At 38.2% G+C, this 25713-nt stretch overlaps 1 protein-coding gene across 1 annotated transcript in view; it reads right to left on the bottom strand.

Moving 5' to 3' along the window:
• SYK (spleen associated tyrosine kinase) overlaps positions 1–24952 on the bottom strand; it is a 34450-nt gene extending 9498 nt beyond the window's left edge. The window contains exons 1-6 of the mRNA XM_009287201.1: positions 24521–24952; positions 22901–23061; positions 12682–12820; positions 11105–11186; positions 10062–10111; positions 5191–5259 (exon numbers count right to left, since the gene is read on the bottom strand). Of these exons, the coding sequence (XP_009285476.1) occupies positions 5191–5259; positions 10062–10111; positions 11105–11186; positions 12682–12820; positions 22901–23061; positions 24521–24934 (915 nt within the window). The 5' untranslated portion in view covers positions 24935–24952. The remainder of the gene's footprint in view (positions 1–5190; positions 5260–10061; positions 10112–11104; positions 11187–12681; positions 12821–22900; positions 23062–24520) is intronic.
• Positions 24953–25713: the final 761 nt, after the last annotated feature.

Raw genomic sequence — 25713 nt, 5'->3', positions numbered from 1 at the left:
CCCAGGGAAGTGGTGGAGTCACCATCCCTGGAGGTATTGAAAAGACGTGTAGATGTGGTGCTTAGGGACATGGTTTAGTGGTGGACTTGGCAGTTAATGGTTGGACTTGATGATCTTAAAGGTCGTTTCCAATGTAAACGATTCTATGATTCTAAGATCCTCAGCTCTAGTTTTGTTTCTCTAGCTTGGTACACCTTGCCATGTCTGCAAGTTAAGAACTGTATTTCCAAGACCTATATCACTATTTCACACACAGGCCATTCACTAACTCAAAAACCCCACTAAGATTGGAACTCAATCCTAAACGTCTCAAGTGATGGGCTAGCAGTTTCACTGTGAACACTTAGGACAGTCTTTCCCTACACTATGTCAGGATGTATAGGGAAATGCTTATGTGCAGTCAAAAATATTAATAATCTTTTGCAAAGCAAAAACAAATCAGATGGTATTATACTTACTGAGACCACACTGAATTTAGTTTGTGCATTTCATATATCCTGTATTGCTTTGGAACACATCAAGACTTCTAAGGGTTTTTTATCTTATTGATAGTTACTATGACCCATTCAGTATTACTACTAAGAATCGATTATAGTTTCACTGGATAGCTTCCTGAATGTATTCTTGCTTCCTACGTTAACTACATTTATACTTTAAAAGGGAGATCATTTTACATTCCAAAAGGTAATTGGAATCAATTAACTGAGTGGATACAAAGCAATATGGACTGACATTAATACCTGTTGCTAGACAGATACAAGTTCAAAGGAAGCAGGTGCTAATTGCCACATTGCATGGATTTTATGAAGCCTCTGGTTGACACTTCTTGGCCAAGGGGTCCAAAAGTAGAGTGGGGAAAAAAAGGGTAAAAATACGGTGACTACCTAAAAGGGACTGAGATACTGAGTCTTCAGTGGCAGTTTCCAGGATACTGGAAGGAAAGTTCTGAAATACTTTGGAACGATAGAATCACAGTTTTAAAGGATACCTTTTGTGTACTTTACCCTTAAAATAATCTTCCTGATAGAAATGCAAAGTGTTCAGAAAATGACATCTAGAAGATACTGCATCACTCTGGGACTCCTTTGCTTTTTGAAAGCTTTGATAGGACTATCAATTGTCTTCTGTTCACTGTGGGGAATACCTCAACTGTGCACCAAAAAGTGTGATGGGATTATCCGAACCCAAGCCTTGAAATGTCCCACAGCACACCCTTCACTTAAAACTGTGAAACATTTTCTGTAGTCACAATTAGGTAAAGTCACACGGGTGTAGCTGTAGCTCCAAGCTCACCAATGAAGCACGGCAGCTACGTTTTCTTTCTTTCCACAAACAGTCAAGTGCTGGATAGAGTTTGTGTAGTTGCTGTTACATAACGAGGAATACAAATTCAGCCCAGAGAAGGGTACAACTTCAGCAGATCTTCCTCGTTTTTAGATGAGTAAAAAGATTGTGTACCACTTTTCCTCATTGTAACCCAAGCTTACAAGAAATTATATACAAGCACTTTGGGAAAGGCCTTTGAAAATGACAAGCTCAAGGTTTCAAATGGACTTGAACTTACTGTTAGAAGAAGTGATGCTTTTTTGATGGGAATATAACCCTGCAGGCTGAATCATAATGATGGAAATTACCAATTCCACTGCAACACCTTCTATAGGTCTGATAAGTAAGCTTCATCTGATTGCTGTTGAACAACAGGGCAGAAACACTTAAGAAGTACTCAGCCAGTACTGGATAACCCCACAAATTTTAAAAAACTTAGAGGGCATAAGGTATCATGTGAATAGTTGCACACTAGAGGTAGTTAAATATCCCTGATCCTAGGTCTCAGTGTATGAACTGGCATACTTTGGACTGGCCAAACAGAATTCATGTACACCAAATTCATACATCTCAAGAATCCATTCACTAGTGCAGAACAGCTGGTAAAAATATAGCTCTGGCCATGACATAGCTGACTCCTCAAATAGGACATATACAGACATTTCTGCTCTTTGCAATTCAAGAACAAAATAAAAGAATCAGAAAGGATTGGATACTCTTGTTCAGGAACTGCATTAAAAAAAAAATGAGTGCATCACTCCCGTGCTTGTGAATAAAACTCTGCAGCTGTGAATTGGAAATGACAGTGCCACCAAATCTAACAAAGTGGGTTCTCTTTCTCAGAGAGCTGCTCATGTTTAAGATGAGTGATAAGGTCTTACATATCATTAGCATTAGCTTAGTTAACTAATATATATGTATGTGTGGAATGATATTCCCCATTGTTGCAGTTTGATTAAACAGCTTAACAATGTTTTTTTTTCATTAATATTTCTGGTTGAACTGCGATTTGATGTTTCACAGGCACCTTTTCAGCTCATATTAGTAACTTGGGAATATTGTGCAGCACTCAGAAAACCTCAAATATTTTTCTTTAGTTCTGCCAGTTATGTGTTTGTGGCATGTAGCACCCTGCATGACTTTGAACAGGATATTCTAGCAGAAAGGTTGGAATTTTTCTCTTGAAGTCAAGCAAGGCTAACTAGAAATGGTGCATGAGGTATGTATCATTGCATGTACAGTGGTTTGCATAATTGTACAATAAAATTTCCTTTTTATTTAACTGTCATTTAAATCCAGAGTCCTTTCTGCCCTACACTTTAAGAACAGCAAGATTAATTCTGCAGATCTTTTTCTAACAAAGAGAGCTTTGTCTTAATACAACCAAGGTATAGGCTAGGAGATTACTCCTTGTATTCTACAAGAAGCAGAGAATGAGCAAAATGACCACGGATTTGCTTGTCCAGTAAAAAGGAATACAAGAAAAGAGTCCACTAGAGGAGCCTGTTAAAAATGGCACATACTATGTGACACCTTGTGGTACGTACATTTGTAAACTATGGGGCAGGCTGTTATTTTATGCTCTCATACTAGCTGTTGTGAGCCTGTCCTATTTTCACATCAACATTTTTTTTTTCTTCCGCTAGGGTTTAATTTTCATTGGTTAAAATTCCCAGGTACCCACAGTTAAGCTAATCTAAATGTGCCATTCTTCCCCTTAGTAGGGTCTAGCTATACTAGTGTGGCACTTTTATAGTAATATAGCCACATCCACAATGACAGGAAAGCAGGAGGCAGAGAGTTTGCATTGACTCAAGGATATCTTTTTAGTAAAAAGAATACCACTTTCTACAAATGGATAAGGCTTTAGTAGGATAACCCCTAAACAGGTTTGATAGCATCTAGTTGATGCAATGAGAACAAGACCCACTTACTGTTTGCTTTAAAATATGAATGAAACGGCTCTAACTACTCTAAGTCTGATTTTTATAGTAAAGATTATCTTTCTATAGTAAAGAATATACTTATGAAGGCAATCCGTACAGCAAGTGTGATTTCTTTTCAGGTTAATAATTCTGATTTGCAAAAACACAAACCAAACTGAATAGCAAAATACTCCATGGCAAAGACCTTATTTGCCAAATCCTCAATGAGCTTTGGCTAAGACATCTTAGTCGCCGCTAGGTGGCAGGAGTTCATCTATATTGTCGTCTAAATTGCGAATTTCACATTAGTGAGTAAAACAGCTTGAAAAATTTTGATCTGAGTGCTAAAATTATACCCAAATAACCCGTTTGTGAAAATTAAAAAAACCCCATAATTTCCAAGACTGAATAAATGTAACAGTGTAAATTTTCTATTTTACTGTCTGAAAGTTTTTGACATAAGAGAAGTAACTGCCTAATTAACCAGGTCTAAAGTAAACTCTGCATGTTGGGGTTAATGGATGGTAAATCTTGGAAATGTTGAGAGCAGGACTTTTGTTTAGAGTCTAAAATTTGGCAGTATGATGAAATGTGTGGGTTTGAGTATTCAGGGTTAAGTACACATAAATGGTGATCAAATCAGATTTCTGAAATTATTTTCTTAAATGATTGGTCTTTCTCTGCCAATATGCTTCAGTCTGTACTCTGTGTATGTTCCCCAGAAGGCAGGAAATAGGTATTTGACTGCAGAAAGCAACCAGAGAGAAGCACAAGTTTAACCAGGTGACCATACAGCAGAGTGACCAAAGCCACGTCTAGAGAATTCAGACCCCACACTCACTTTTCTGAACAAAACCAAAATACTTCTCTTGTCTAATGTGTGACAGTATGGCAATTTTTTTCAGATGGCTTTAGAACATGTCCTGACACTCTATATGTATTTGTACAAGATGACAACACATTAAAAACAAGACACGGGTCCTGTAAGGGTATACAGGTGACAACAGCTATTGGTACTTTAGTATTAAAGTGAACTGAAGTTATAAAAAAAAGAATAATTATTATTTACTAGGATTATCAAATACAGTATATGTCAAACATAGTTTTTTTACTCTGAACAGCAGCGTATCTCTAGGGCTTTCTATGCCTGCTCATTTTTGTTGAAGAGCAACTGGAAATAACTAAATAAATAAACAAAAAGAGAGACTCATGGGTGGAACAGGGACACACATGTTATTCTCAGCATGCAAAGAAAGCTCGTAACTACATGCTTCACAACTACATCAATTACTGGACAGCATAATTTTCTGGCCATGCAGCAGCATTTTCATTAGTACAGGGCTGGGTCCCCCTTGACTCCCTGACATCTTATCACCTTTCCCATTCTGCTTGGTCTTGTGATGTCTTACACCTGCCTAAATGTAATTAACATCAATGCATAACAAGATTTGTGCACACAGGTTCTGTAAGAATATATTTTGTGGTTGTTATTAACAAATTGTTCCCTAAATTTGCTCAGTAATAGCACTGTGTAAGCAAGCCAATTTTCTGATTAGGAATGATAGTTCAGAGTAGAAATATCATTTTGTTCTGCTATAAGTGACCGTTTTTTGAAAAACACATTATCACTTACATTTTATTTGCAGACATGTTGAGTTCTGCAATAATATTTTGGGATGTGAGAGATTACTTTAAAATAGTCCCTCAATTTTTAAAACTTCTCTAAAACCATTGCTTTAGTTATAAAATCAAGGCCATAATTATGCAGATGATTAGGAAAGAAGCAGAAAGCTTACAAAATCTTCACAACCTGATTGTTAGTAGCCAAGACACACATTTAGTAACAGCAAGCCAAAAGGGGGGGTGGGAGGGAAGAGTGAAATTAATCAAGTGTAAGTCCTTTTAACTCAGTCAAAAACCTAAAGAGACTATGAGGCACCTTTTTGCTGCCAGCCTTTGGAAAGGTGTACGATTTGAGTCTTGAGATAATTCCACCTCCTGTCAAACTCTAGAAACCACAATGTCAAAGAGGAACAGTAAATGTGTCAGGAAAATAGCTGAAGGTATTTTATAAAACAGACGTAGTATACAAGAACAAAACACTCCCAACCTCTCTCTTGCGTGTGCCTGCAAGTACATATATGATGCATCAAACAAATGTAGTAAAGGAAATCTTAGTACTAAATTTTCTTTCAACTATATTGCTCTCAAACCATCTTGAATCTGTAGATATACCCTAAGGCAGTTTTTAAATTCAAGCACGTTGTTGCCCTTTCCCCAGGTCTTTTAGGCAGTATGTTTCTCCTGCCTCTGTTACTGAACTTTAGCCATCCCCAACGTATTTAGCAATGTGAATCAGCTGATAACTTTAGTGTCTTGAAGTATGACTAATATATCAAGCAAGATTTGAAGCACACCTTGGTCTTACAACAAACAATGTGGTTATTGAAGCAAAAAGCACACAAACTGATATTAATTCCAAACAAAAATGAACAGGCTTTAGATTTTACATGTGCACTTATGTTCTGTATAAAGATACTTTTAAAAGAAATGCAAATATATTTTACAATTATACATTAATTTAATTAAATGTTACTAATTAGCATTTCTAGGGGTCACTGAGAGATCATACCTGCCTAATTAAAACTGAAATGCAGTACTTACTGACCAAGCATTTAGGCTGATGCTGAGGTTGAAATAATAATCTGAGCCACATTCTCACCCACTTTAAAGAGCCTTTGAACTGACTTACAGTTAGATGTTCTGAACTTTTAATTGACCCGTTTGGACTTTTTTTTTTTTCCTGAAAAGATAGCTTTTCTAATGCATAGGATTGGTATTTTTCCTAGCTTTCTTTTTAAAAAAAAATGTTTGATTTCACATAAAAAAGGTATCTTCTGTTTTAAACCACCAAAGATAGCCATGCAGTCCCTATTCCTGCTGGAAGAACAGAAACTTTTTTGATGCTTGACAGTCTCCATTGCTGTGATACATAAAAATTCAGTTACTGCACATTGAAAAAGCTTACTGAATCCGCTATTTTCTTTTACCTCACAAAATTCTCTTTCCATATTGGGAATAAATGAAACCTGAAGTACTTCTTAGCTATAGTTTTGCAACAGATAAATTCTCTAAGAGGTTAAGTGCTCTTTTGCACATGGTGAGCATGGTTCATTATACTTTTCTGACAAGAGTAGCTCCCAGCACTTGACCAAGCAGCCACCTGTACTGCATTGATAGTAATACTTCTTAACTCAAATGTTTGTATTAGACATACAAATGCATGCTAAGAGGAATACTTAATCAGGGACAGCAACAGTACTAGTCTAAAGTTAGTAATAATAGACCTAAACCTTATGAGTACAGCCTATCTGATAAACTGTGGCTAAACAAATAAAATACTGAAACAGGTTAAGTGGAGAATTTGCGAAGTGGCCAGAAGTTGGCAGCTTCACTGTAATGTCAACAACTGATTTTAGGCTCATATCAAAAACTCCTCTGCATGTTTAAATACATATTAGGATGACGTGCAGGGAGAAAAAAGTAATTTACAAAGTCAAAGGGGATCAAAATCACCTTAAATCTAGTTATGGTGCCTCTGGTGAAAGGCAAGAAAAGTCCTAGTCCATACACGTGCTGAGAGAAGTAAGGAGTAAGCCTCCATATTCTGCATGGAGAAATTATCTCCAATACAGACTTTCAGCAGAAAGTCCTTCCATTTGCAGAGGAAGCATATTAGTATCACTAAAAAAGAGATGTCCTTTTTAAACCTAAAAGGATTACAGAAAAGGGGACAAGAAAGAGTAACATTTTGTTACTCTAAGTTTGCTCTTGGAGCATTAGAAAATACTACACAAATCCCTTCCCTGATGTCGTAAATTTTACTCCAAGCCCTGACACACTAACAGTTTACAGTTAAATTAGTTGGACAGTATGCCTTGCATATCAACCAGCAGATCTTTCTACAGTGGTCATACATTCTCTTAGCGTCAAAGCAACTTCAGATTTGGGAATGCTCTCCACTAAGGCTTTGGAATCTTACCAGTGTTTTTCAGGCATTAGTATATATAAAAATAAAAAATTATTGAAAAATTGGTCTGGATGGGAGCACCAGTATTAGATTGTCCCTCAGAACAGGCCACTCCCATCCTTTCTTCCCCTGTTAATCATGTTCTGTCCTTCTACTCTCTCTCTTTTGCTTCTTTATTCTAATCAATCTTTTCTCACAAGTCATGATCATTCCTGTTGCCTTGCTCTGCATTATCTCCTGTTGGACAACACTCTTTGATACAGTATCAAAAAATGGTGAAAGTATTCCAGCTGAGACCTTACCAGTGTTGAACAAGCTGGAAACACTCTTGATGTTTCCCTTTCTTCTACCAGCACGGTGATTGCTGGTCCTTGTTCCTGTTTTGATCCATTACAGGCATCACATCCTCTGAAAAACTGCTGCTGCTCCCCATCCTCTGTTCTACAGCTGACCATTAGAAGTGCAATATGTTGCACTAGTTTCTACAGAACTTCACCCTGATTTTTCCAGGACATTTCTCCAATTCATCACAATTATTTTGAGTACCAATTCAAACATTCACAAACCTAATTCACATATTTTGGCAATCCATTTTGTAAAATAAAAAAGATGCAGTACTTCAGAAATGTCAGAAACTCTTAAATTTATATCTTAATTATGATGGTGTAAATAATGTGAAGATAGATTGAACATCCTCTACATAAGACTTTGTGATTGTATTTCTTTTCATTCTTTTCAGGATGCATTTTTGTTTTTGCAATCTGAATTCATTGTATTTCAGGCTCTGTGTATAAAAAAAGCTACATGAGTGGTCTGTAGTGAGTTACTGCTTTTGCACAAAGATATTAATGCATGAGAACCTGGAAATATTAACTGAAATCTTTGAGCTCCATAAATAGTAACATTAATTTAAAATTTTTCACTTTCTATTTTTATGTTTATACTACAGGAAAGTAACTTAGCAGGCCTGTTTTATAAAACTCCTAAATAAAACACAAAATTCAGATTTCAGTTTTAAGAAGTTCAGAATGTCAAACATACTGCAGCTTTAAACAGTATTTTAGGAGAATATTTGCAAAATATGCACTCAACACATCTCACTCATATCTTCGGTGCTTTTCCTTCTATCCGTCATGTAACTAACATCCGTCTTAAATGTAACTACTGTTGATCAATCCTGAAAACGTTAATGGTTGTATGTAAAATGTGCAAGTGACCAAGCATATTTAAGTCAGCTACTTGCTAGAGAAGTACATGTTCATGGGTGGAATTAATCTCACCTAACTATGGCTACCTAGAAGCAAGGCATATAGTTTTGACTAATCACCTTTCCACTTTCTGAGTGGAAAGACATAGGCACGTGTTGGTGGAAAGTCATTCCACCACTTTTAGGCGGAAGTGACATGTGGATGGGTATGTGTCTTTTTCTTGCTTCAAAATTCCTCAAAAGTGAGCCTTTGTGATTTGCTGAATGACTGGCTCTTCATTTCAGTTCATTAATGTTAGGCAAGGTTAATCATACCCTGTTAGCATGACTGAGTTTTTCACGTGTAAAGCACCATGAACAACTGGGGAGGTATTACTGCAATGCACTGATGAAAAGAGAAGAGCTTGGCCCATTTCCTTTCATTGCACAGTCCTAAACATCAGTCAACTTAGATATCAAAGAAGTAGTAACAGAAAAAAATATAAGTTAAATACCTAAAGTAAGATTTCTTGAATTTACTTTCATTTACATTTAAACTGCAAAATTTTCTATGGATAATATAAAACCTACGTAGTATTCCCACATTGAATGCGCTTGCTCCATCACTATAACTGAGTGTATACCAGATGATATACATGTGGTCTCATGTGCTTAAACTTCATGGTCGTCCTTGTAAATGGCAAGTGGCATAGATCCAAACCTCAGGACAACATTTAAAAAACAAACAGCACCGATTTTGGTTGCTTAATTTCCAGTGATTTAAAAGGGCACCTGATTTGCAGAAAGTGGTGGTATGAGAATGGCTGTTCATGGACCCACAGGGACTCAACAGTACTGAAATAAATGTAATTGCCTATTTGAACAAAAATATTTTTTTCTATAATGTGGGACTGCATCAAGATAATGACCTAGATGATTAGGCTCTCCAGGGAGTGGTGAAACAACTAAATTAAACTCCCTATTTCAGATGAGATCAACTACAGCTAAATGAGATGGTGTTATGTATCACACCTCAGGTGGCTCCTCTAATCAATGGACTCTAAGAACTCAGGCAATTATAATCACAGATGGGCTTGCTCACTTTTCATGGAGTTGATGAAAGAAATTCACCTAATATCACTGCACAAGGAATCAAACCCTTGTGCAAAGTCTGATGTTAACTGCACACACCAAATATGAAAATAAACTGAACCTCCATTTCTGCTTCAGTCAGCATATTCTCAAAATGGACAACGTAAACAAAGCATTATCTCTCCTCCTAGTGTTGATAGAGTCACTATAGAAGACGATCATCAATGAAGCATTTTGCATATGAAAAATATTGATTTTCACATACATTATATCTATGAAAGAAGTTCACAAAATTAAATGTTGAATAGCTCATGCAAAACACTGATGAAAGCAATAACCATGCTAGAATATGTTAAGCTTATTCTTTTCAACTTACTGTTTATATCCCTAGAAAAACAAATTCACTGCTGCAATAATATCCAAGCATTAGGATTCCTAGAGCAGGATGTGACTGTAAGCCTTCTCAAATGAACACTACTGCTGTATCACCACCTAATCTTACCTTAGAAGGGGTTCCAGGAAGGTGAGGACGAGTGTTAAAAACAACATTATCTGTAAAAGAATCAAACGTGTAAGGATACTGAGCAAGGTGAGAAATGTACTGTAAGAACAGAAGATTTTACACAGGGGACCAACTTTCTAGTTTTTAAATCACATTACAGTGTTTCTCCTGGTCCATCTTCTTTGCTTTTGTCTCTAGTGTGCAGCAGACTGGTATGTGCTGCCACAGAGACAAAAGTATGTGCAGTGCCTAAATGATTCAAGGGAGCAGAAAAAGTGCAGGCATATCCTCTCACCACGGCACTGGTATCCAGTCAGAATGACAGAAGGCGGCCTTAGAGAGAGATCACCACTTCTGGAATAGCACAAGTTAGACAAGGATCAGGCAGAAGCATCTTTTTTCCCCTGGCAGTCAGGGCAAGAGGGAGGATAAGGTCTCATCGGTATTTAACATGACCAAAGAGCATATTGGACCTCAGGACACTCCCCCCAGCCCCTTCCCCTCCCTTCCCCCAAGTTATCAAGGAATGCCTCTCTGACACCCATTTTCAGCATCAGGTGCAGCCAACCCCTTGTTCTGTCCTGCTCTCCCCAACATGGGAAGTAACTCCTCATCTACCAGCAACTCACCTGTTGGGTGCATCTCTCACTGCACTCAACCTGAATGCCTATAGTAGCGCAGCTGACGTGCTGGCCTCAGCTTGGAGTAAGGACTGTTGGAGGAGTCCTGTGATGACCACCTTGCTAGTGTGTATGGGCCAACTTTGAGTAGCAAAGCACATTTTGGATCTGACATTAATTTAGAGCCAGCAATAATTGGAGTTGGTAGCCTCCCTTAAGCTACAGGATCTGCCTCCATCCCGCATGGTCTGGCAGACCTTAACTCATTTGAAAAGTTGGAAATTTAACACTGAAATTTTTTTTTATCCAACTTTCATCTACTATAATCTGCACCCACCTCCATGGCAAGTGGAAAAAATGCACACATCTTTATCATCATTAGCATGGCTATTTATACATATCAAAATAACAGGAATAACTCACCATTTTCTGAGCCAAGTTGTGGACAGGGAATGGTAAGAACCCTTAATAATCCATCTGGTTTGTATGAATAATGCTCAACTAACTACCAGAATAAGAGGGGAAAAAAAAAAGAGAGAAGGAGAGAAGAAGATATGAAAAGGTAAGGGAGGCATAGTTAAATACATTGTCTCTTTAAAATTTTGTGCATATGTACAATAATTGGTATATATTACAGCAAATGAACTGGGTATACAGCAGATCTTTACTGCACATGTTCTCACCTCATCTTTACTTCTCTTTAGCAGGGGTGCATGTTTCTGAATTAAACTTGTGGATGAATCTTGAACCTGATCCAGGAACTGGATTTGTAAGACTCAGCAGTCCACACCTGGTTCTGCTACTAATCAGCTTTGTAACTCTGAGCAAATCACTTCTTTTTATACATCTGAGTTCTTGCCCTCTTTTTTGTTTTTTCGAGATGGGTATAACTACAGTGCAGGAATTGTCCTAATACGCAATGCTTTCTTTGGACCTCAAAGTCACAATGGCATGTAAACAGTTAATAAATGTATAGCACCAATAGTTGTGGCCATCGGTGTTTCTGGACTGTCTTCTCCATGCCATTTCATTACAGGTTCATTACTGCTATTTTGGCTTTGGTGCATTTGGGTAGAAAGGAGGGAGTCTGTGAGTGAAAGAGTTGCAGACATATTCAAAAAACTTGTAAGATAGCGTAGCTGCTTTTAAATTTCAGGTGACTCCAGGAAAGAAATATGCAGGACATTTACAGGAAAGGCTAAGAATTAATATATGCAAGTAAAGACTCATATTTTAGACTTGTGACTACTTTACCTGTTTTAATAGAATTTCAAGCAAGAGGACATAAGAGATTTCTGCAGGGGTTTCAATTCCCTTAGCATTTTCAGTTTATGCAGTCATTTCTCCAGTATTCAGTTTTATTATCAACTATGGCATAGTCAACTATGCATTCTTTAACTGCTTAATCTTTACCAGGGGTCAGACATGTTTTGATGGTAACCCTCAGCAAACTATGCTTTTTCAGCCTTGAATGTAGAGAATTACAAAGTTAAAGAATGCAGTATGTGTATAGGAAGGAAATTAAGTACATGTATAGGAAGGAAATTAACTCTATCCCTGCCGAAACCAGGACACATCCTAAACCATCCCCTTTGTGCTTCCTAGAATTCTGTTTATTGCTGTCATAAAGGATATTAGCAAAAGACTATACCTAGCATAACTATTATTGAATATGGTCACTTGCAAATGCAAACTGTGTTCCATTCTAGAGAATGTTCAGCTAACTGAATAATAATTACAGCAATTTTGAACTCGGCCAAGCTGCAACATCACATTTAAAAATGATTAAACTCTCTACACTTACATAGCTTTCTACATTAACATGTATTTTCTTCATGTATAGAAACCACATAAAGTTGGAAACATATGACAAATAACCTGCCAAAACATGTTGCTGTTTAGCTAAAGACTGTTGTTGCACAGCAAAGTAAAACAAGCTGCCTTAGTCAGTTATATGGAAACATAATGACAGATATCCAAGTGATTCAAATTTAACAGACCTGCCAGAGAGTGTCAAATCTTTTTCCATCTGGTATGGAGAGCTTTCCTGTCTTATCTCTGTCAATACGGTAATGCAGTACCTTTCCATCATTCAGCAGACACAGGGCATAGGAACCATTGCCGTCCCTTTCTCGGATACTGTAGGAATAAGAGAGATTTTCAGGGTTATGCTTTACTAGGAATGAGCATCTGGGTTGAAATTCTTTTTTAAATCACCCTTTCCTTTAAGCTTTTGAATTAATAACAAAGCAAGATCAGCACTGCAACTTCTGAAGACATTTTGTTAAGCCTTTCATTTATTTCTCAGTGTCATTTGTTTTCAGATAGAATTCCCTAAAGGTTCCAGCCCCCCCCCCAAAAGGCAACAGATGACAACAGAAAATCCACCGTGTGGAGCTCTTTGCTAGGCAGCTACAGAACACTGTTCAGTGCACAAAGTGCTCTCTGAACAAGGAAGCCTTTGAAAGCTTGTGCACTGCAGGCCTAGAAAGCTCATGGAAGTTTGAGGCCAGGATCCAGCATATACAAGAAGCTACACTTCAATCTCCTCTACAGCTGACCTAAAATTAAAAACAACAGATAAGTGCCTTCATTAAAGCCAGATTTGTCTCTTATATCTTTTTATTTTGAAATAAAGAGATGACAGTAAGGGCAGAAGATCAAATACTAAAAGAATATAATGTGAAATACAAATAAAGGGAAAATCTTTGTGCACTGAAACAGCTTGTTGTTTGGCTGGGAATTTAAAGTAAATCATACATTTCTGTAATCATCAATTCTTATAATTTCTGTAAAGACATTAATGCTTTGTTGCAGATTTCACATACAAGTCACATGAAGTATCACATGGTATTGGGGTATATAGCTGGTCTAAACTTCACCAGGGAGAGATCACGGAATGTAATATAAAAACATTGTCTAAACCTCATAGGTAGCCAGGATGACCTCCTTCCAGGAGATCTGCAAGCAACGTCTGAGATGCCTGTAAAGTGTTGCAGAGTTGTTTTACGTGTACTCAAGGCTAGTTCACACTGAGACCAGCATCTTCTGGTGACTGGACCCAGAGTAGATAGGAATTTGCTACTAGCTCCATCATTGTTGACGTAACATTTCTGAGTTTAGAAAGTAGGCTTTTTCTTTTAGGTTTGAGTTGCCTGTGTTCACTTGCTGCTGACAGTGAGATGGCAATAAAGCTAGATTAAAATTTTCTGGAATAATGGGTTTTTCCTACCAAAAACCCAGATTGAGCAACATTGAAACATTTCTTGTTCCAGTGTGCACAGAAATCTACTCACTTTCCCTTGAATTTTTCAAAAGCCCTGAAAAGAAATATAGCAGGATATGCTCACTAAGGTGTTGTGAAGCTTTGCTGGTGCAACACTAGTACTTGCTATCACATCTCAGAAGATTGCAGAGGCAAGCATTAAATTCAAGGCTGAACTAAAACTGTGTTTTGTCTGAACTACTCATGCAACTATTTTTTCAAGCAGAGTGATTCTTGTTGCCTAAGATGTGAACAGGACACTGGTTAAAGGAAAAGGGGAGTAGGGTCAGGTTTTTTTCTGAAACCAAAGTAACTTGCCTAGTGTCTCTAAAGCAACTTGAAACACATTGTGGTTTTTCATGACATGCGGGTATTTTCTCAGCATGCTGATTTCCTGTGCTGACTGACCAGTGGAGAGCAACAGGTTCTGCTAAAATGAAGAATGACTTTTACTTTGTCTTCCTCTGACTTGCTCTTAGCAAATAAGGCTTGGAAAAATATTTTCAGAATAGAGGGCATTGTTTCTAAAACACAAATGAATGGCATTTCATTGCATTCAGACTTCTGTTCAGAATACAGCACAAATAAGATTATAAAAATGCAATGGATTGTTTCCCAGTAACAAATGTCCTTCATGTTTCACATGAGGAAACGGTGGCTCCAATACAATTAGCTCTACTGAAACTGATTCTCATTTGCAAGAGTTGTTACTATCACAAGAGGCATCGTAAACATTTCTTGAGGGCACAGGCATCAATGGGAGAAGAAAGTCCTGATTTCTAAGGACCATGGCACAGATCCAAACAGCCCTATCAGTATCCAGTGCAGGATTTAGGCAGAGTTCAGGTTTATGAGGTTGCAGTTGCATTTCTGAGCTCTTTCTTCTCCCAACCCAACAGCTATGTAACTCTGAAGACATCTGCAGTTCACAGTCATGGCAACTTCTGTCAGACAGCTCTATCACTGCACATGGGAAAAATCTCCATTCTAACATTTATGATTGACCAGGGTCCAGAAGGAGCCTCATTTTCTTGGGATTATGGTCCAGGTGTTTTTTTAAACTGTAGCCAGTCAACTCCAGTACAGTTTGGATCCCTATAAAACACAACAACAGAAGGTACTGCTATCCTGCAAAACACGTCTGAAGAGCAGAAGTATCAAGAGCATTGAAGCAACAGCCCAATGATGGCCTAAATCTTAGTTTTGGCAACCAGATCCCTTACTAGTCCAAAAAGCGCTCTCACAGAACTTACCATCACAGTCCAAACCAAAAACTTTTACTGCTTCTGGTGACAAGGATTGTCACAGGCCATGTTTCACAATTTTGTTTTGGTTTTGTAGACTGTGATAATGGCTGTCTAGATTAGGCTAAGCCTCCAGAACTCCAGCTGGGTACACAGTATCCAGTACCTTACAGCTACTGTAAAAAACGGAATCAAAGAAAAAGGCTGCTCAAACTGAAAGGTTATAAACTGAAACCTCTTCAAATGGAAATCAAGGTTTTCACATCTTCTTGATGGTGCTGCCTGTACTACTCAGGGTCATCACATCAGATTTGGAGGCTCTCTTCATATATGGAATTTTCCTTCTATGAAAAGTTACAATTTTCAGAATGTTGAGAAAAAACTCCAAAATTCCAAATGCATTATCTGCTTTAATGTGCTCTGAAATTACACACAATATTTACTGTTCTTCAATAGAAACTTATAATAAAAAAATCTTCATTTTAAAAAGCTGTATTTTTTTTTAAAAGCATTTTGGCAAGGAAGGAAGCCAGCAGTGAAATATAGCCTGGTCTGTCATTTCATGGAATTACAGATCTACAGAAGAAAAACATAAAGATAATAAACACCTGTAAATAAACACCATTGTCCTTCATCCACTGAGATTAATCAGAAACATGAACAACTTCACTGAGAGCAAATTTGAATTCATAGATAACTTAGAGAAGCACCAAGGTATCTAGATTTTCCATGTCATACATTTTAGAACAGCAATTTTAGAAGGGACTGAGAAACTCAAATTGTTACATGATGCAGTGCAAAGAAGGTTTAGTTATTGATTTTAACTTTCATGCAATCTATGTTTGACTATTTTTTATGTTTTTGTGAATATAACCCGAAGAGCAACCACCAACTCCAACTACTTGGAGTATCATTACAGACTGTGTAAATAGCTATCCATTCTCTCCTTTGGTAAAGTCTCTATTTTTGCTCGGAAGCAAAAAGAACAATGTCCCAATTTTTTCTGCTTCCAAGTGAAAAGCCAAATGATCCCTTTCTTTCTAAAGGAAAAAATCCCTGAGGGTAAAAAAAATAAATTGCTATTACAACATGCCTCATTGACTGTGTAGAAAAAAAGAAGTCACAGCATTCTACAGTGGAGAATAATGAAGGAAATAAACTCGCAAAATGCTTGTTTTAGGAATGGTGTGAAATTATTCTCACTCCTGAATCCAAGGGCATGTTAAAGTTTGTTCTCAGCCTTGCTTTGCCTTCTCAGCGATAACTGATGCCGGAGATACTGACATTCCCCACTGCTGATCAAGCTCCAGCCATTCCCTGCTTGTCTGCCCTTATAACCACCTATCTTGTAATGTTATTAACAACATGGCTATTCATTATCACTTCAAGTATCTGCAGCACACTGCACACGTTCCAAGTTTGAGGGCAATAAGGAATAAACTTGGTGCCATCTATAAAAGGATCATATAAAGGAAAAAATGGATTGACTGAAGTCTTAATTTACATCATTTCTTCTCCCCTGTTTAGTAACATATTCAAAGCTGTTTCAGAAATGTCAGCACACTACAGAATGTAGGAGCTAGTTCAGCCACACACTATTGCTATCTACAATGGAACCTAAAACTTCATCTCCTGCTAAGGCTATTGTGGTGTGCTGCACAGTGACAAAACAACTTTGCAAGGATTGCATCACTGTAGTCTATTTTGCTGGCATTGCCCTGCCAGCAAAATACACTATGCTCCACCAAAACCCTAACAAATAGCTTTGCTGTATAACTGCATCTGCAACAGGGGATCTTCTCAGTACAGCTATCTCAGTCAGGGATTGCTTCTTTTCTTCACACCTCTGAACCACTCTGCTGCTGAAGCACACAGCGTAGAGCTAGCCTTGAGAAGACATAGCCCTGCTGCAATGGTCTGCAAGTGGCATGTAACTAGGTACCTAACTGAAGATCAGTAAACAGCTCTCCCAAAGACCTGTGAGCATCATCCAGGCTGCTGTGGAGGAGAATACAGCACCTCCAGAAACATGGTTCACTTTCTGTATTTTATCATTTATCTTGGAAAATTTTTATGGTCATCTAAGCCTAGCAACTGCTTCGCATTTTGAAGAGGAAATTCATCATTAATTAATATCCCTGAATTAAGGTAATGTTTAGGAGGATTGTTTTCACCTTGTCTGATGTCAACAATGTCGAGTTCCATTTATGGATGCAAACATAATACTGACAGATTTATTTAAAGAATACTCTACAAGGTCAGATAAATCACCTAGCTCAGTATGCACTCCAGTAGTGGTAAATTCCTAGAGGAAGACAATAAGATTAATGTAAATATAGACTGCCACAATGTATCAGAAGCACAAATTCTTGGTCAGACAAAAGACAAGAAAACTCTTATGGACAACTGCACTTCAAAACTTGTTATTTTGAAATGGTGTTACTAGTGTTAACTATTGTAACATATAAGAGACAGTTTAGTCTCTAGATGTCATGAGATGCTGTGATGAGTAGTACTGTGAGTCATTCTAATAGTCTAAACTAGTTTTGTCCTCTTTAGTATAACTCATTGCATATTGAAGATATTCTTATCATATTAAAATTACTTTTTACTTTCCTTTTACACAACTGTTCACATTTTATGTGAAATACATATGGCTATGAACCCATATAAAAGGTTTATAGAGCCTAAACTGCCAATTATGCAATCCCTTCACTCACAATTTCCTTAATGTTGAATTTTTAAGTTTAACACTATTTCTGAATATTGTTTATCTCCCTTCAGCTTCAGAATTTCTGGTTCTTAACATATATGCAAGATCACATGTTCATGTAATTGAAGTGGTCGCTACCGATGAGAAACCAAGATGTGCCAAGAGCTACCACACGCTTACCAGAGTTGTTTCCTATGTGAAACTGCAGAGAAAACTAACATTTCTTATACTGCTGGTCTGTCATTGTTAGCAAATTTTTAGTTTATTTTTCAACTGGTCCACACATACATGCACTCACATAGATAATATTAACAATATTATCAATATTATTATATATTAATATTATAAATATTATTCCAATATTAATAACAGTATTAATAACATTAATAGTAATATCGATGATCATCTAGACAATATTCATCATCATATTCTACAATTATGACCCCTACCAGGCCAAGTCTAATGAAAAAGCAGAAGTCTGGTAAGAACAAGCATCCTACACTGCATGCAAAGTAGTGTTAATGAAGCTAACGGGCTTGAGGCTTAAATAAAGTTCTCTGTTTTCAGTTGCTCTTCAGGTCATTTTAGAGATATCATATTTACCTTCTATTCCACTGCTATAGTTTTTTCTCCAAATTTTGTGGCTAGAGTGGCAATCTTTCATGAGTGTTCTTCCCAGAAGAGGTGGGCACTGCTTCCTATTTCATTTCATGACATTGTTTCTATATTTGGCTTTGAAAACAAACTCTATAGCACGCACATACACACTTATTTAACCAACTTTTCAGTCATGACAAAAACTTTAAAAAGACCTTTGAAAATTCCCTAGTAAAACATGCACAGTTAGCTCAGAACTTATCCAGCATGGACGAGTCGCAGTGTTAGATTTATGATGCTATTCGTGACATTTTGAACTGCAATCAGGAAGCTTTTCAACTATTTCCATATTTATTACATAAAAAAATTCTAGATTTGATAATATTGTAGTGCTGCAAAGCAGCGCTGAAGAAATCTAGGTGTTAGATGTGTTCTCACAGACACCACTGTACTGGATTTTGTTTCAAGGTAGGTAGGTCAGATAGAAGATTTCTGGTGTAATGAAGTTTTAGAGACCCTTGTAAAAGAATATACAGAAATATTCTAGCCTTCTAAAATATTATTATTTATTCCATAATAAGCAAGATGATTTTTGTCATATACCAGTACCTGCTTGTGGACTTGTTGAAGAGCCTAGAGTACCTCATCTCATTGAAAATCTAGCTTCCCTCTATGCTTTCAGGCTCCAATTCCTACCTCAACAAGCGAACTTCTCTTAGACATTGAATGTTTCTAAGTTTTACCTTTCAGTCAGCTACAAGGCTTAAGTGCCTTGACCAACGTGAGAAAAACAGTCCCTGAGCAGCTACATCCACAAGCACAAATTCACAGTCATCAGTCCACAGATGTACAGAAGATTCTGACACGCACTGCTACTAGGTAAGGAAAAAGTATGCAATGCCCATGCCTGAAATGTAAAACAATTTGCACCTCTCTAGCACTCAACAATTTTGCTGCTACTGTTTCATTTAGCTAACAAATGAGTGGTTTATTTCTCAACACCTGCTGAGCAAGCCCATGTTAGGCAAACCACTGCAGAAAACGGAAAACCTCTCTGAATTAGACAGTTCTGTTATTTGCTATGAGCCTCTAGGTCTACCGATCTGAGGGCTAGAAGAGCTCTGGAAGGAAAAGTAACCGATTTCTAATGCAAATGAACAAAACATTGCTTCTCTTGCTGGTCTGGCTGCTGAATTATGGGGCAGATGAAGATCTCATCCTGTTTCTTCCCTGGGAGCATAGGAGTAAATGGCAGCTAAGTGGTTACTGAGCTCTAAACCTGCCAGATAGGCAGTCCATGCAAGAACAATTAATGCATCGGAAAGCACCCTACAGATGCAGAAGTAAACAGTGCTGTCACTAATAGGAGGGACCCAAGCTCAACATACTATCAGTTATATTTTCATATTATTTATGCTCCAGTGGCACTCCTCACAGTATAAACAGAGCTTAAAGTTAGCATTTTCCCCTCTATGGGTTTATCTAACTGATGTGAAAGCAGCCGCCTGAGTGCCAGCAGAACTATGTAAGATATGCACCCACTGACATAACCAGTCCCACAGGAGAAGGTCTGACTGCTCCCTGCACAGCTCATCAAGCTTGTCACTGCAAACAGCACCAGAAATGCCTCTTAGGCCATCTCTAAGGGAAACAGGAAAATGTTGGGGAAGCATTTATATTTAAAGCTGTAGGAATGCTTATAGAAGATTAAAGAGAGACCAGGGTCTATAATAGAGACTGAAAATGTCAAGTCTGCTAAAAAGTTACACTCTCTCACTCCAAAGCCCATCCCTGTTGTTAAGAAATGTTAGCTAAGGCATCTGCTTCTTTGAAGAAAAACTAGATTTCTTTTTTTTCCCCGAAGAGAAGCACTTTGACCATATTGAAACCAATGTGTGCAAGAGGTAAACTGGAAAATCTGCAAGTTTGAATATATGATCAATGTCATGACTCAGCTGATATCACACTGATTTGGTAAGATGTTAATACAGAAAGTAACAATTTTTTAGAAAAACAGGTCATTAAAAGAAAGGGTTGCTGCTTTGTTTCAGATTATATATCCACCTGCCCCTATGTCTAAAAAGTAGGAAAAGAAACTAGCGAAGTCACAGGACAATGAAAAGGAGAGGTGGTATGGTAATGCTGTGCTGGTAATCTACGACAGCGACTACGTTCATCAAATAGATGAAACTTCTCCTGTGCTATAGGAAGAAGCATTCAGAAAAGATGAATCTGTGATAAGGGGAATCTTTGGCTCCACAAACTTTTGTAACAATTTTTTGTTACAAATGTAACAAAATTTGTAACAAATTTCTAACAATTTTTTGTTACAGATGGCAAGAAAAGCAACCAGGTAAATGACCCTGTAGATGTGACCCCAAGAAATGGGGAATATGAGGCTGAAAATGTGAAGACGCATGGCGATTTGGCTGACAGTGACCATGAAACAGAAAAAAGTTAAAGGACTGAGGGAATGAAAGAGATTTCAAGAAATGAGATGTCAGTACACTCAAAGTATTCGTAGGTAAGACCTGATAGGAATTAACTCTGCTGGAAATAAAGATTTAGAGGAGTTAGCGGTTCCTGACAATTAAGATTGAAACATGGAAACATATGAAGGTTGCATTTACATTAGAAATTAGTGTGGTATAATTATGGCAAATCAGTAAAGTGAAAGAGTTGGTACTGAAGCAGCATATCCATCCCACACTCACTCCTGGGGTTTTACTTCAGACTAGCTTTAAAAAAGTCAAATATAGTTGAGTGCTGAAGGAGGCTATGTAGGTAGGTGATGAAATTTCTCTCAGGAATTATACAGCTCTAAGCGATCTTTCCCTGGCCATGACCTTCAAGCTTCATTTTCTATCATTATATAAATACTTCCATGTCTGGGGGGGGGACGACGAAAAATGGCTCAGTGAAAACATTGATTTTTTTCAAATGAGGATTTTCCAAAAGAAAAACTTTTTTGTTAGAAGATTTTGACTGGCTCTAATGCTCACGAGATGATGGCTGTTAGTCACTATCCTAAATGACGCATTTGTGCTCAGAAAATGAAAGATCATGAGGTTGAGTAAACGCAGACAGCAGCAGACAAAAAATGGCGTTACCAAGGTAAAAGCAATTCCTTCTGTTGTTTAACTGCAAAAGAAAGCATCACCACTGCCCCTGGGAAAACCAACAGTTATGGATCCCAACAGTTGTTAACATAGGCAGTTTGTTTGTATTTTTACCACTTTGGTAAGCCAGCGTATTGGGTGCAGGTGGCCAGGCTTTGGTGGCGGGGCTGCAGGGGCTCTGTGAGGAGGCCAGAGGCTGCCCTGGGACGGTCACGACTGGTTCCAGCTGGCCCCAATGGACACCCCTGCAGGGCACTACCAAGCCCCTCAGCCGCATATGCCTCCGCCTCCGTGAAAACATCCTTAAGAAAGGGCAGAAAAATGCCTTGTAGTTGGTGGCAGAGAGAAAAAAACAAACACAAAACAGAAGCAGCAGCGCAAACACCAAGGGCGGAGGAGGCGCTCCAGGCACTGGAGCAGAGAGTCCCCTGCAGCCCGTGGGAGAAGCCACACAGGAGCAGGTGTCCACACTGGAGCAGGTGTCCACACTGGAGCCCTCCAAGCAGATGGGTATCTCCTGAAGGATACTTCCTGTGGAGAGCCCACGCTGCAGCAGGGAACAGCGTGAGGAGGAAGGAGTGGCAGAGAGAAGCTGTTACAGACTGACTGCAGCCCCCATTCCCCACCCATCCTCCCCCACGCTGCTTGGTGGGGAGATGGGCTGGGTGTGAAGGAGTGAAGTTGAGCCTGTGAAAACTGGGGGTGTGGGTGTGTGAGGGGAAGGTGGGTTTTTATGGTTTTGTCTTTGTTTCTTACTGTCCAACTCAATTTTAATTGACAATAAATTAAATTACTTTTCCCCAAGTGGAGTCTGTTTTGCCTGTGAGAGTTAGTGCTACATGATCTCCCTGTCTTCATCTTGACCCACAAGCTTTTTCACCCTGTTTTCTCCCCCTGTTCTGCTGAGGACAGGGAGTGTGACAGCAGCTTGGTAGGCCAAGGTTAACCTACCACAATCACTTAGTACTGCTTATCAGTTATAAAACGAAGTTCAATGAATTTTTCTTGGTATTGAGTTTCTCTGATGCTACCTTTAGAATTAAACCCATTATTTGATTAAAAAACAATGACCCACACTTTTGTTATAGTTTCCCATCTTTAGTTAAGTGGAAACCTAATCTTGGAGACACTTGCTTAGTACAGGAATGATTATGCCATGTATATCATGCTGGACTGGGCTCTCTCACTGTGGATAAGCCACCTTTTAGGGCATACTGTCATTTGAGATTCATTCAAGGTAACACTGGTGGCAAAGGCAATACCACAGAAAAAAGCACTCACAGAAATTTTCCATTGTTTCTTGATCCAGTGAGGATACGGTGTTCTGACTCTTCCCGAGAGATCCTCCCGTGGAACCACGGCATCTTCTCATGCGCTGTAGTGGCAATCAGCTTCTCCAGCTGAGGCTTTTGACTGATGATAGCTTGTTCAAGAGCATGCCCCTAGAGATTGGTAAAAACACAGTGGGACAGTCAAACTGTTTTGTGCAATAAAAACATGACAGGTAGACTCCCAGTATTGGATTGCTTTTGGGACATCCAAAATCTGTACGTATTTGTTGTGTGTGAAAAAAAGATCTGGTTGCTATAAAGATATTAAAACAGAAAATAATGTATGGTTATCTAAACATCACAAAGCGGGGATTCTTCCTTTACCTCTGAGAAACAAAAGGTAAAATAACCAGTAAATTAAGCCCTTAATATATCAGTATTTCAACTGAAAATTATGTCATATTTTTATGCTAATGAGACATAGCTAAATATACTTAGCGTCATTCTGAGATGTCATAGCGTACCTCCATATTACCTACCCTATGGCAGTTTACTGAAATAAACTGAACACACATCGCATTGTTGCAGCACGTCTATGTTGAAGACATCAATGCAAATTTCCCAAAAGCAGACAAGACAATCCCAATTTTAGAGTGAATTATGTTAATATTTTAGGTATAACCTAGACACTTCTAAACCCATCTACAACCTATCACTTCTAAATTTGGCCCAGAATCTGAGGGCAAAACCCCCTAGTTTCATCAATTTTCAACTTGAGTTCATCAACTTCCTTGTAGACTGGGCTCAGACTCATCAGAAAAAACTGTAAGCCTCAGCACTTGTAGTAAATGTAGTATAAGTTTCAGGCTTTTCCAGTTTGGGCATTGCTCCACATATTTTACAGAGCAGAACACACAGGGTTACTTGCTAAAGAGATGAAAAACCTAGCGTAACTAGGTGAGTTCATAATGGTAACTCATGGCATCCCAAGGTGAAATAATATTCCTGTTGCAGCCTCCTACACTAGTGTTTTCATGTTAAGACTGGCTTCTTCACAGTCATTCTAAGGAAAAAATCCAGCTTGTCTTCCTCAGCATGGAACACTCCTGCTTGACACATGCAGTACCGAAGATGTATAGGCAGCACTCTGCAGTTAGGAAACCAAGTTCTGTGTTGGACATAATCTAAATAAGCATCACAAAAACAAGGCCAGCTAAGAGGGGAGGAGGTAAAACAAGTCACCATGTTGCCACGCGTGCCTGCACATCAATCTATAAAAATTCAGAATCAAAAGCAATCAAACCATTTCTGTATCTTGTTCATTACATCTATTAATTTTTGGTGCATGTGAAAATCTGATGACACAAGTTAGTGCAGTGGTAGACAAGGCTATGCTAGCCCAAGACATCATAAAAGTCCTAAGTTTTGTAAAATTTCAGGAAAATTACACTTATGGCCAAGTTACTGCATGTACTGGGGGGGAAAAACCCCCACTGTTCAAAACTCGAACAGCTGTGATTCCGTTATAAAAAAATACCACATAGCAGCAGCAACAGCTGGAAACAAACACTGCAATCTCTTTTTCTCCTAATTCAAAGACCACTTTATGGCAAAATCAGCCTGGATTTACCTGCAAATTCCAAGTTTGTTTGACATACTCTCTGATGAGGTTCTCTTTTAAATCTTCAAAGGGTCCTGTTTTGGGTTCAACACCTGGTGGTCGGTTGAAAGGTTTTCTCAGTAGACAGATAAGGCCATCTGCTTCCTCTGAGTGATAATTAATGAGTTCAGCAGGGCTGGCATGCGACTTGCCTCCTGCAATAGCATATGAGCCACTCAGCTCCCTCTCAATTGTATAATGATGAACCTTCCTTCCATGGGCCAAGGATAAGGCAAAGCCCCCCAGATAATTCCGGCTTTGGCGGAGCAAGTATAGTCCATCACTCACTCCTCCTTGCATCAGATATAACTCGGCTTCTTCACGTGTAATATTGCCAAAGAAGTATGGCAAATGGTTAGCAGGGTTTGCCATGTTGGAAGCCATGTTTTTTCTTTTCCAAGTAGCAAACTTATTATTCTATATCTGAAAAACAAAGACAGAGACATGAGTATCAGTTGAAAAAAAGAGGATAAACCAGTAACATGGCAGTTCACATGTGGTATGTCAGTAATACGATTTTGGGACAAAGATTACATTTTTGTTTTTATCTTGTTAGAAGTTGTCTTTATAAATCCCAATAGAAAGTTTTTCCCTGTTATACAGTAATGTACGTTTCCTATAACTGCACAAGTTTCCTTCAACTCTTTCCCTCTCTGCTCCTCTGCCTAGCCTTATAGAGGTCCTGACATTTTCACTTGCCTGAATGCCTCTATCCATCCTTTTGTACTGGCCTTGAGGTGTTTCCCAATGAAAGGAAATAACTAGGTAAGAAAGATTCAGTGAGAATAGTTTTTCATTCCAGTTTTGTGCCATTTTAATTTTGCTTATAAGAGTAGCTTATGCCAGTCTGTGGGCTGAGTATGGACAAAAGTCCTTTATTAAAATCATTAACATTCCTCTCCACAGAAATTTACCCATGGTTTTTTAATGGTGAAAAAAAAAAAAGTGATAGTGTCTTTTTGAACAGTTTTCATTTCAAACAGCTTATATTGAAATAATACGAAGGCACACTATCAACAAAAACACAGAAGAGAATCAAGTTCAGCATCTCTGAAGAATACCAGTGAATATAGCATAAACGGCTTCAATTCTTTTATTCTTAATTTAACAATAAAATTAATCTCATATATATTTAATACATATCTATAAGAGATATTATTATA

Source organism: Aptenodytes forsteri, unplaced genomic scaffold (assembly GCF_000699145.1).
Source record: "Aptenodytes forsteri isolate BGI_AS27 unplaced genomic scaffold, ASM69914v1 Scaffold169, whole genome shotgun sequence".
NCBI classification, from domain to species: domain Eukaryota; kingdom Metazoa; phylum Chordata; class Aves; order Sphenisciformes; family Spheniscidae; genus Aptenodytes; species Aptenodytes forsteri.
Note: the sequence above shows the minus strand (reverse complement) of the source record. Positions and strands in the feature narration are given on the sequence as shown.